Source organism: Marmota flaviventris, chromosome 8 (genome assembly GCF_047511675.1).
Source record: "Marmota flaviventris isolate mMarFla1 chromosome 8, mMarFla1.hap1, whole genome shotgun sequence".
Classification (NCBI taxonomy): Eukaryota; Metazoa; Chordata; class Mammalia; order Rodentia; family Sciuridae; genus Marmota; species Marmota flaviventris.
In genome coordinates, this window is record NC_092505.1 from 24311326 (window position 1) to 24324983 (window position 13658).

At 37.9% G+C, this 13658-nt stretch overlaps 1 protein-coding gene across 2 annotated transcripts in view; it reads right to left on the reverse strand.

Moving 5' to 3' along the window:
- Window positions 1–13658, reverse strand: part of Cxadr (CXADR Ig-like cell adhesion molecule) — a 60741-nt gene that overhangs the window by 24042 nt on the left and 23041 nt on the right. For both annotated transcript variants that reach the window (XM_071615120.1, XM_027929267.2), the window contains exons 2-5: window positions 11311–11477; window positions 8115–8319; window positions 1256–1411; window positions 101–223 (exon numbers count right to left, since the gene is read on the reverse strand). In XM_071615120.1, coding sequence (XP_071471221.1) covers window positions 101–223; window positions 1256–1411; window positions 8115–8319; window positions 11311–11477 — 651 coding nt within the window. The remainder of the gene's footprint in view (window positions 1–100; window positions 224–1255; window positions 1412–8114; window positions 8320–11310; window positions 11478–13658) is intronic.

The window sequence follows — 13658 nt, forward strand, 5'->3', positions numbered from 1 at the left end:
AGTGTGTTCTGATCAAAGTTGGCATCCCCATGCCCTCAATACACCCTTGCTGACAACTAAAGAAGAATGTAAAAAAATAACAAAACAGAAAGATACTTACGAGGGACAACATCTAGGCGAAGCAGGCACTGATCAGAGCCCACTCTGTTTTTGACTGTACAGCTGTATGTCCCAGAGTACTCAGAAGTGGCATTTTTTACAGATATAACAGGTGAAGTCATTTCTATGGTAGAGTGGGGGGGGGGGGGAGAAAAAAAAAAACAGTCTTTTTCTTTGCTGTGCTGGGGATGGAACACAGACCTAGGCAAGAGCTCCACCACTGAGCTCCACCCTTACCCACAAGCAAACTCACGTTTACAGTATGTATCACTCTGACCCTTTTAATAAAGTTAAACCCTACCACGTTTGACAGTCCAACTGAAAGGAAGACAGAAAATGCTGGGCGCAAACAAAATGCCCTGAAGCCACATGCACATCTCTAGAATTCAAACAAGCATGCCTGACATTCCTACAGCCAAGGCAAAAGTCTCCACAATCCCTCATCCACAGATCCTCAGCTAAAGCAAGGGTGCTGGTCTACTGTGTAGCAGTGACAATCCCATTTTGGGTCACATCTGATTATTAAAAAAAGAAACAACTTATTCCACAATGGCTCTTTCATTCAGCAGGAAAATATGCAAGATCTATTTTATCGCCCTAGATGGAAGAAAAACATACACATGAAAATCAGAAGGCATCATTCACGCAGTTTGGCCTCTATTTTGAAAAAAAAAAAAAAAAGAGAGGGGTAGAGAGAAAACCTACTGGAGATCAGAGTGGGGTGGAAAGGAAGAAGGTAGAGCATGGTAATCAGTTTGAACTAATAGGTCAATTATAATAAACAGATGAGCAATCAGAATTAGTCCATTTGTAACTTTCTGGTTTACTGTAGCATCAACATGAATCTAGGCAAAACATTCCAGATCCAACTCTTGCTGTTCTTTAGCCACTAAATAATTTATGGTCATGATCATTTACCACCAATTAAAAATAAAATGTACCAATGTAAGTAATTATAATATTCTAAAAAGTAAAATCATTACAGAAATATTTCTTCATTTATGACACTAGGCTGTCATTATAAAGCACTGAATAATTCCCATGGAAAATTTGTTCTGGACAGAAAAGGGAATTAGTATGTAAATACTCATACAAACCCTACTGGATTTAAGTCCAAATCAGTGGCACATGGTACAGTTTGTATCATCAGCAGTACCTGCTAACCACGAAGTGGGCATTCTCTGGGAGTCAGATAATTTTTGCCATTCATATCGCAATGGAAGTGAACCTTCTTTTGGTTCACATTTTAATTTAAAGTCATTTCCAATTTCTTCTGATCCATCAATGAAACATCTTGTACCTGAAGGCTTAACTAAAAGAAAAAAAAAAAAAGAAATTACAACTTTATACGAGAAAGGAAATTATCTTGATAACATGACTTAAAGCACACAGCATGGGGTGTACAACCACTGACTCATTATCAGTTGGTCCTGGGTTCAGAATTGACAAAAGAATGGAAAGATCACAATAGGCTGTCAGCACAGTTTATCCAGCTCTATCAAACACAAAACAGGTAATAACAAGCTCGGGAAAGCAGCCATTGCATGAGGAGGTCGGGCAACATCTCAGGCGCAGCTTGGTGCCCTCCATTCCATGAGGCACATTTGAAAAAAAAGCAAGGATGATGCGGGCTGGGCCACTTGAGACTCTAGAAAGCTCCCGCTCCCCTCCTTACCTACTCTCCGTCGTGCTTGAAATGTAGCCCTCTTGGAGTATGTGCCAAGTCACATCTCTTGGTGCCGTTACCCGACAATCAGGGGATTTATAATCAATAATGCTGATAACAGGGACAATTCACTTAGTGCAGCAGAGACATTTAACAGTCTATCTTTATATTAGCTCAGATCCATTGAGAGAGCAGTGTTATAAAGGTAAATCAGAGGCTGTCATCTGTATCTCTCTAAGTAACTCTTTAAAGTAGCTGCCAACCCATTACCCCAAACCTGGACTAATACCCTGGCATTACATGCCCTCCTGCTGAATTGCATTAAGGCATAATATTTAAATAATAAAATTAACATGTGTTAGTCATGTGAGTTTATCACATTTAGCAAACTTTATTACATCTATAACTTGGTACCTGTGGAAGAAACTGCTTCCACAACCCAGTGTAGATACCAAAATACTACAATACTCAAGTGCTTTATATAAAATAGTATTTGCATATAACCTTCCCCTGCAGACTTAAATCATCCCTAGATTATTTATAATATTAATACAATCTAAATACTACATAAATAGTTATAATATATTGATTAAAGAAAAATGACAAGAAAAAACCCATATGCTTTCAAAATTTTCTTCAAATATTTTCAATCCACAGTTGTACAATCTGAGGCTGTGGAAGATACAAAGGGCCAACTGTATACCTAGTCCAATTCTCTCCAAAGACAGTTCCCTCATGCTGACTGTAGTCAATCTCAATTCAAAACCCTGGTCCCAAGGCATCCCCTAATTCGATTTCTATCCTTATAGATTAGTTCTGCTTCTTCTAGAATCACATGAGTGAAGAATAACATTACAGTATGTACTTTTTTATCTTACATCTTTTGTTCAGCATGTTTCTGTGACTGATCCATGTTGTTGGACGTCAGGAGCCATTCTTTGTTACTGCAGATTAGAGTCAATGAATGGCTATAGCACATGAGCTCTTCCATTTACCTGCTAATGAACATGGTTTCCAGTTAGGGGGTTACTGTTTAAGTCTAATTGGCCAAACTGACCAGGGGCAAGTGTGTCATCTGTCAATATCAGAATGACCAGAGAGGAAGGCACTATGAGGCTCTGTGGAATGCTACTTGGCCAGGGGGGATCCTGTGGATTTTAAGGAGACTCAGGAAAACAGCAGCTCTTGATCAGCTGTTTCTGAGGAGCGATTAGAAGTGGGAACCAAATGTGGAATGGATGCTGTCAATGGGTAGGACCCTTCAGTAATTAGCACCCTAGTGGGGGATGTGTACTGCAAAGGGAGTCTGGGAACAATATTAAAAAAACAATAATTGTCAATATTTTGCTGCTGCTCTATGACCTTGAGATAAACAGTGTTTCTTGTAAATTCTATAGTTGACTTCATAATTTTTCTTCCCAGCCCAATATCTGCTAGGAATGCTTTTTTTCTTTTTCAGTCTAAGTTGGCTTTCGTTCTTAAAGTCCTGGAAGCGTTTTTATTCCTTCATTACTATGAAGAAAGATGAATGGGGTTTATAGTTTTGCACTATTATGAACACCACTGCTTGAACACTCTAATATTGGCATTCCTTTTTCTTGGCAACTGCTTGAGTCATATGGTGAGTGTATGTTTAATTCTATAAAAAAGTGCCAAAATATTTCCCAGAGGCAGACAACAGGATGTCATGGTCCCAAGGCATGGGACCATGCCAGTGGGGTATCTTCAAATAAGGTTGTCAATCATGATCAAAATTTCTTACTACTCTTAGCAAATTTGATTTCTCCCTTTTATGTCCCTTTCACTACTCATACTTTTTAATTAGTAAGAATCCACAGATGTACTTAACTACATTATTGATTTTTCTAAAGTGTTTTTTTTTTTTCCAGACTGATCAGTTACTCTAGAGACTATATCCATTGAACTTTTAAATAAGTTTGGTAAATTATTTTACCCTGTGAATCTTCAATGAAATGAGTCTTATTTGTCTTCATTTCTTTGAACTGTCAATGAATCCTTTATTAGAATATACTAACAGAAAATAAGATATTAAAGCAATGTTTTGCATATCAAACAGCTAGCGGTAATACAGTATTAAAACCCTAATTCAAATCCTTATCTTTTCTGTGGTAAACTTTCCTCTTTGATATACCAACACTTCCAATAATAGGTGGCTATTTAAAGTGGCCATTTAGGATATTCAGTGTCTCTGAGACAGTGAATCAAAAAAAAAAAGATTTTATCAACAGTGGTTTCTGAGCTTTACTTAGGAGTGGCCCAACTCCTTTCTAATGGAGAAGAAAGTCTTCTTTTATGCCAATTCCCAGTCATTACACAACAGGGAGAATTAACTCTTCACACATGATACTCGGTGCTGACATGGAAGAAAGAAAACCACAAAGGCAACACAGTTAATGTCTCGCCCTTTGCGTGTTTCTCTGGTCTAGGCTTCCAGAATACCTGTTCATTGTCCTTGGAACATTTGTCTCCATGATTGTCAGTGTGGCCCTAAGATCACTGTGACCACCAAGTTGCACTTAGCCATAGCATCCCATCAACTTAGTAGTGCTGTGCTCTACACTGGTACTGAATCATCCTCCCATGTTAGTGGCCACCGTAGCCTTCAGGAAATACATTCTAAAGCCCTACATGGGACAAATTACACTTTTATCTTACATCATCCTTCTAAGAATGCCATTTCTGCTTGATTTAAAAATATCCAGACTCCAAGCAAAAGCCATCAATACATACTAAATTCAATGGGCAAAAATTAAGAGAAACAGGATATTTATTCACAGTCATAGTATCCTTAAGATACATATATCTTAGTATCCTTAAGATAGAATCCTCTATCTATCTATCTACATATATTTTATATTTTAATCAGAGAGAAAAATAGCAACTTTATGGTGGAGAAACATATCAGATAAAACCTAAACCAAGAAATTATGATTAACAATAACATATGACATCATGTACCCCTTGACATGACTGGAGGAGATTAAGGAGTCTAAATGCAACATGGATTCTAGATGTCATCTTAGTACAAAAAGGACATTAGTGAAAAACTGTGAAATTCAAATTAGTCTGTATTTTAGTTAATAGTATTGTATCAATGTTAATTTCTGAGTTTGACAATTGCAACATGATTTTGTAAGATATTAAAATTGAGGGAAATTAGATGATGGTTATATTCTCAGAAACTCTCTTGTATTGTCCCAATATCTCTATTAAATAAAAATTATTTCAATTAAAAAGAGTTAGGGAGGTCTGGCCTGTATCAATGGCTTGCAAATCCTCCCCAGAGCGTTTATGGTCAGAGTTGACTGAACCACTATACAAACTGCCCTGCCTGAGTTGATAGCATGGTGTTGTTTATCGTTTACATCTAGGAGACCATCAGTTATGTTTACTATACTCTTAAACAACTCTTCATATAAAAAGGTCTCCATAAAAGACCTTTCCAGAGCTCCAGGGGAAGGCATTAGTGATATAAGACCACAATATCAACCTTTACCTTTGTGATCATTACCCATTTCCGCTTCTTTACCGTATGAATTTTGGGGCTATCTGAAAAAGCAGGGCAGGCTCTGGTAATGCGGTTAAGTTATAGCAACATGCCACCCTTCAGATCCAGTCAACTAAGTCATGATTCACATGGTTCATGGCCACACAGAATACAGGTTCAGTGAATGAACTACCATCACACCCTGTGAATGTCATGGTGGCAATTCCTTCAGAATCAAAGGATTAATAGGCAGAGCCACCACCAGCAAACCAAGTGAGAGCTCCTATGTACTACCACTTAGCTGGGTCACTACAGGGCACTTCATTTGTCCACTGCAGAATTTTCAGGCAAAGCTAACAGCTAAGCTTCCTTCTAGTTCTTACTTTCTAGAGAAAACAATTCTGGTGGTTTCTCCCAGCAGAGGTCATGACTCATCTAAAAACATGCAAGAAAGAGTTATGAGAAGTTCCTCTCTGGATCTGTGACAGCCTCATGAGATCACAGCATTAGTCATTCCTGCTTAAGTTCAGCTGCCACTTCCTTCTCTCTCCTCATATCCCCAACTTACTCCCTCTGGTGATTTGAATTCAAAGGTTACTTGACTATAATAATCCTCCACAAGGCTAACAGGACAGTTAGTGCTTCCCACTTATCCATTCTGAGGAATCAGATGCTGATTCCATAACCAGATATGATCTGCTTGTATATCGTGAACCAATTAAAAGACCATATTCATCTTAATGCTTCCCAGAGAATAGTGGTGAAAGAAGGTGTGGTCAGAGTTATAATCTCAGATATCTCTAGGCCTAGGATAAGAGTTCAGACCACGGCTAAAGAAACATTCACCTGCTTACACGTTTATTTTAAAAACAAAACAAAACAAAAAAAATAAGGTTACTACATTGTACAAAATACAGACCGAGAAAGCTAGGATTTCCAATGTTACCCCGGACCTTCCTTGGGTTTCTTGTTCAGTTCATCTGCTTTCATACCATAGGAAACATTTTAACTAGTGCCATTTAGTATAGAATCCTTTTTACCAAGAACCCCTTAGATGCCCACTCAATGAGGCTGCCAGCAGAAGCCCACCTTACCAACCAAGACAATCCCTGTTCTGATACTCATTCTTAAGAAAAGAGCTGGTGTCAAAAGGAGTTTGGCCCCAAACACAACTATTTACTTCTCTATCCTACCCCTAACCAGATCTTTTTTTTTTTTTTCAATATTTTTTAGTTTTGATGGACCTTTATTTTATTTATTAGTATGTGGTGCCAACAATCAAACCCAGTGCCTCATGTATGCTAGGTAAGCCCTCCACCACTGAACCACAACCCCAGCCCCCCTAACCAGATCTTTAAAACAAAAGAATATGGTAACATTTGACATGGGAAGACACTCCCTGATTTTTTATTTTCTGGGTATGCTAAACAATTCTAGCAGTCACCATTTCTTACAAAAAGTAGATCTCCAAATGACATCCAGAACAAAATTAGAGGTCACAGAACAGGAGGACTGACAGGTTCAGAATAGAGAAATGGACAGCTGTATTTTTCTACATGGTAGCCATCATGCATTTTGTGTAAACAAAATTTTACAAGTTTATTTATGCGCTATAATCTGAAATTTCAGAGTTTCTCAATCTGAAGAGATTAACAATGCTTACACACATTATCACAGAATCTGGAGTCTTGGACAGTTTAGAAAGTAACTTACATTCACCTCCTTACCAAACGAACCTCAAGACATTCTAGCAACTGTCTAACTCCTCCACCTGAAGGATGAAAGACATTGATACAGGGGGTTCAAAAAACTACCTGATGTTTAATGGCCCTGCTCTAATTCAGTACTCCTGCTACCATACTGCATTATTCTCCAATTATTCATCATAGAAACCTCATGTATTCTTTGAATAACAAAGGTAAAAACTTTAAAGCACACAGAAATGACTTTGAACTGAATGAGATCTGAGAGATTTAATAATTAAAACTGTAAGGAAATGTGCAGGTTCTATTTAACTATGAGGACAAGGCAAAAAAACTTTAGATCTCTTAACTCCTGGTTTAGGGTTTGTCTGTTTTCTGTTGCTGCAACAAAATACTTGAGGCTGGATAATTTATAAAGAAAGGAGGTTTATTAAGCACACACATTTCTGAAAGTTCAAGAGTATGGCATCAGTATCTGCTTGGCTTCTACAGAAGGCCTCACGGCAGAAGGAAAATGGGCATCAGAGGAAAAAAGGAATAGGGAAATGAAGATGACCCATTTAACAACTCACTGTCATGAGAACTAATCCACTACCATAGGGACTACCTGGGGAGTCTCCAAGACCTAATTAACTCTTAAAAGATCTACTCACCTCTCACACACTGTTACATTAGGAAATTAAGTCTGTGAGTTTTGATGGGACCAACCATATTCAAAACATAGAAGAGTTCTATCTCCTGGCCACAAGATACTTCCATTGATTGATAGATCGACTGACTGACTGACTTGCAGTACTGAGGATCAAACGCAGGGCCTCACATGTGCTAGGCAAGTAATCTCCCACTGAGCTACATCCCCACCCCTTATTTTTAAACTCTTAAGAATTTCACAAGTGGGACACTTCTGATTTTCCTTATCCTAAACAAAGAAAAAAAAAAATGAGCAAACAAACCAAAAAAACCAATACTGGGATTTCTGTCTTAGGCTCTTTGAGAACTAACATCAGAAGTAGTTCAAATGTTTAAAATTGTTACTCTATGAAACTTAAGCTTTGTCTCACATAAATGCTGTGACTACAATACTATAACCACTGACTCTAAAACTAAGTAACCTGTTAACACAAATAAAGCAACTTACCAAGAACTGTCAGCAGAAATTTCTTATTTGCAACCCCAGGAGCTTTTTTCACTTTGCACTGGTATGTGCCGATATCTGACAACTGTAAGTTTGTTACATTTATTGATGCATCACCAGATTTGAGATCACTACTTGTAAAATGTACTCGTCCTTTCAGATCTTGATAGTAGTTATCATATATTTTGTCTCCAGAATATAAAATAATCTAAAAGAAAACCAAAATAAAAACAGGGGGACAAACACCTGAATCATTAAAGGATCTCTGCATACACTATGACATTGTAGGATCCAAGGACAAAAAAAGAAGAAAAACACTGTATTAAGACAAAACTTAACCACCATCCAAATCACAGAATGAGGAAATGGAAAGAGATCAATGGGATCCTTGAATATAGTCCCATGCTCCCATTTTAAATGGAGGAAAGCAGACTCAACATTACTACATAAATACTCCTATGCAAGAAAGAGATTTAGTGAAACTGCACAAGGGTGCAAATTTGTTCCTTCCTATATACTCTATTTTTCCACTGCCTTGAAGGTTACAGTGCATCAGTTTAGGGTACAAATCAAACACATACCACCTCTTCCCCAAAAGATTTATCATAATTTACCTGTAGAATCTAACAAAAAAAGAAAACTATTTTTAATATTAATAGTTAAAAGTACTTGAGGGCTCTAGACTCTAATATACAAAAATCATAAAATAAGGCTGAGATAAGTGGACCCAGGTTAACAGGACCTGGCAATGAATCTTCTGTGACTAAAAGCAAAGACCATTTCCTATTACATTGCATTTTCAGAGCAATGCACTCTTATAGATTTTAACGGGAATCACCAAAAGCTAGATTTAGAAAGAAAATCTGTGTTAAACTTGGTTTAGAAGCAAACTGTGGTAACCAACTCGAATAATCTCTAAAATTAGTTTAAAACATCTCATAATTTTTCACATTATCACATGGAGGAACTAATGAATTCCTTCTTTTGGTCACGTGAGACTCAAGGGCCAGAGAACAATGAGTGCCAAAACTCAAATAATAATCAAGAAAACAAGTATAACTACCCTGCAAGTAATTTTTTTTTAATCTGAGATGCTGATTATAGGCAGTATAATCAGAATAAAGGCCATTTAAAAATACCTTGTTTATTCTTTAGGAACTTCTTGAATGGAGGAACTTGGATTTTTTTCTGTATTTTTACCTCCCCTACCAAACTGATCCGACCCCTAATCCCTTAAAGATCTTTTATTTATACACCAAGTGTCTGCAACTAGGATGAACTCAAACCAGTTTGCTAAGTAAATATAAAAATCAGGTGAATGGCCCTCAGCTGGCTCATGCTGTAAACACACACCATTACTTTATTTGCTCCATCCTCCTGCCACACCCAGTTGTCAGCAGCAACACTGCGAATCCCACAAATGGACTGCTCTAGCATCCTTTGAATTAAACTACTGGCTTATTTGCTGTGAAAGGCCAAAAAGTTCAATCTATTCTACTTTCAGTAGCTCATTTTGCTACATGCACACTTTAGTAGAAGGGCCTGGCAAACAAGATGTGTCCTCACTGGTAGTTATCTTGTAAACTACCTTAGTATCTTCCCAAGAAGGGGTCACAAAGTGAGGAATTAATATTTATTTACCAGGCAATTTTACATGTCCTCATGTATTAGCCTAAGGAGAGCTAGTGGCTCGCACACACCAACTTCTACCCAGTAACACAGCTAAGATGTAAGCCTGATCTATTTGATGTGGCACAGTACACAACTGACATTTCTGTATCACTTATAAGTCCACAACATGCCTGTGCATACAGTATCTCAAAACAACCTTGAAATGGTAGGTATATCTGTCCCTGTTGCACATATGAAGAAACAGAGGTTTATGTAATATGGGAGGCAGGAAAGGCCAGTGCAATAGATTTTTGAAATAAATGCAGGTGTGACAATAACAGAGACCTAGATTAAAATCTCTACCGTATCGATGGTCACTTATGTGACTCTGCGCAGGTTTCTTCAAATTTCCGGGCCTTTTTCCTCCTTTTCATATGTACAATAATTCTCACTTTAGGGCTGGGGATGTAGCTGCATGGCAGAGCTCATGCACGAGGCCCTGGGTTCAAACCCAGCACAGTGAAAAAAGGGGGGGAAAAACACAACACGACAGGGCATTGTTTTAAGGCTTAAACAATATAAAGTCACAAACTACATAATAATATTTCGGTCCACCAGAAGTGCATATATACAAAGGTGGTATCATCAGATTATTTCACAGCCATCTCAAGTTTCTCGGAATATATTCTAGATGGGCGGCAACGAAGGACTGTCCAGAGCATATCAAACCCTGCCTTGCATGCAGCTCATGCTAACTGCTAACTGAAGTAACTGCACAGGAGTAAGGATGAAAATCTCTCCAGCCCAGTCCTCCAAATTCTCATCTGTAACCATTGTCTACTAGCTTAAATAAACTGAAATACACGTTCAGCTAACATAATATATACCTGAAATTCTTAATAATTCTTAAATTACTAAGCCTCTTCTCCTGCAATCACTCTCTAATCCTTCCACTTTTCTTTTAGTCAGATCTTTCTGTGTTTTAGGTTTGAGGCTAGGTTTTTAACCCAGAAATGGACACACTAAAGGCTGAGCACCCAATTTCACACCCATCTCACAACTCCTGTGGAGAATAAGGCTGTGTCTGTCACTCAGCCATGAAGAGCTGGGTCTTCCTTCCATGAAGACACTCCAGGCTCAGGTGACACTGTGCTTTAGTCTCTGCACACACCTTGATACAAGCTTCCCACGTGTTGTATGCCTCAGACGAAGCCCCGAAGCCCACACTCTCCTGTCTTGCCCACACCATCAGAGCGGTGGTCTGCCTACCCCAGGCACCTCTCACTATGCCCTGCCTCAAAACCAAATCTCTAGAATTTTCACAAGTTCCTCTTCCTCTCTGAAGCCTTCTTAAAGAAATCTAGTGACTGTCCCCTTCTGTAATCTTAGGACACTTATCCATTCCACTCCATTTCAGAAGTCCTCAGTGTCCACCAGTGTGACCCCCTTCCTCATCTGCACTCAGTTTTTTGAGCAGTTAGGGGCTCTCTTCCCAGCTGCTTACACCCCATCTATGTGATAAGCAGTGATGGACACAAGAGACAGAGGCACAGACATCCACTAGCGAATAAGCACGTATCAGACTCACCACTTGATCCACCTTCTGATTATCAGATGGGGAGAGCAGCCATTCAATATCCAGTGGTCCCTGGTCTTCTGGACTAAGGGTAAATTTGCATGGCAAATATGCAGTTTCCCCTTTGGCTTTTTCAATCGTCTGTTCAGGAGTGGTGATACTCAGACTTCTGGTGAAATCTGTATAAAGAAACACACACAGAACTGAGCATCTGTGATGATTCTGACATATGGCCTTGCAGCCACTGAAGGGAGCACAATGATGTGAGGGACACAGGACAGGGTTTGGGTCCAGAAGGATGGAGCTCAAATTCAGAGGTGCCATCATAAAAATGGAATGACACTATTAATATTACCTGACACCATACAATTCCTTGTAAGAGCACTGTGAACTTTGCAGCATTGTGTAAAAATTTAAAAAGTTTTTACTAACAGAGGGTCTCTACACACCAGCAGATGTTTAAAAATGTATTTGGGCAGAGTATCTGAAAGGTCAGTTATGTCATTCAGATTCAAGGCTACATTAATTCATGTTTGCCAAACTGCCGTGAAGCACTGAGAACTCATTGTTCATGAGGCACAAGCTGATAAATTTTGACACATTTTCTGCCTTCTTTAATTCTAAAATTAAACTCGATTACCCAGTTTCTATTAAATGCTTAAATATTTACAAGCAAGAAATTCCAATGAGGACAATTCAAAATGAAAGGAAACACTTGATTTATACACAGTTATGCACTGCATAACTATTTTAGTCAGGTGGGCTGCATATCTGACAGTGGAGCCATAAGATTATAAGGCAGCTGAAAAATTCCCATTACCTAAAGTATTTTTACTGTACCCTTTCTATGTCTAGCTACACAAACACCATTTTGTCATAATTACCTACAGTATTCAGCACAGCACCATGCTATACAGGTTTATAGCCTAGGAACAGTGGGTACAACATATAGCATGGGTCTACAGTGGACTGTACCTTTCAGATTTATGTAAATGCACTCTTCATACAATGACAAAATCAACTAAGAATGCATTCTCTCATAACATACCTCCATCATTAAATGACCCATCACTAAATTTTTTTAATTTGCCAAATAATTAACTTCAATATTATCTTTAAGACATTTTGTACTGTTCACCCCTTACTATTTCCTTCTAGAAAAGCTACAAATCATATTTAAAAAGACATCTTTAAATCCCATAACATATTCTGAAATTTGTATGCTACAGAAATTCCATTTACATCCTAATTAAGAGAAAAATCAATGCTAGATGGCAACATTTGAAAAATATGTAAAATAAGATATCCTAAGCTACAAAAAAAATGACCATAAACGTTTTTCCAGTTAGGTTCATTAAAGAGGTCTTAACCTGCAATTAGGCAAGATCTCACAGTCTCCTCCTTGCTAATATTTATATTATATATATATATATATATATATATATATATATATATATATATATACACACACACACACACACACACACTATATGATAGTTTGTTACATGTGTACTATATTATTATATATAACTATTATATGTAATAGTTTATTATAATACTGGTATATCTTAGATGCATAAAGTGTAGAAATAAACTATAAACAAAATTATTCTAGTTTTTCATCTATAAGAGAAAAATAGCTCAATAAATTCAGTTCTGTTTTACAAAAGAAAAGTAATTCAATTCACATCAATTTGCACTTAAAAATAGGTGTGCTCAATACCTATCTTCAAACAAGATCAAACATTTGAGCAAGCGATATTTGATTTGAAATACAAATTTAGTCTATCCATGAAATCATATAAAACATGTATTTTTTACTCTTTACAATATGAAAGTATGCACAGCACGAACTGTCACATCTGTGGTTCCTTGTTGATAACCTAACATCTTCTTAAGTATAAAATCAAGCACCTAATGTGTACAGAACCCAAAGTTCCACCATTGTCTGTTATTAAGCAGCACTACCACTTGGACCACCTTGTTGTCTGACACCCACATTCATGGCTGGATGATGAGCTGGGAGCGGCCCTAAGGGATAAGCTGATGGTATGTATGGCTCCCTGCCTCTCTTTCCTTCCTGTCTCCCTGCTTCCACCCATAAAAATAAACACATCTGCTGGGCACGGAGGTGCACTCCTATAATCCCAGTGACTTGGGAGGCTAAGGCAGAGGCATTGCTAGTTCGAGGTCAGTGTGGGCAACTTAGTGAAGTCCTAAATAACTTACTGAGACCCTGTCTCAAAATAAAAAGTAAAAAGTGCTGGGGATATAGCGCAGTGTAAAGTGCCTCTGGGCTCAATTTCCAATACCAAAATAAAATAAAATAAAAAGAGTCTGACCTTGCTTTAATCAATAAA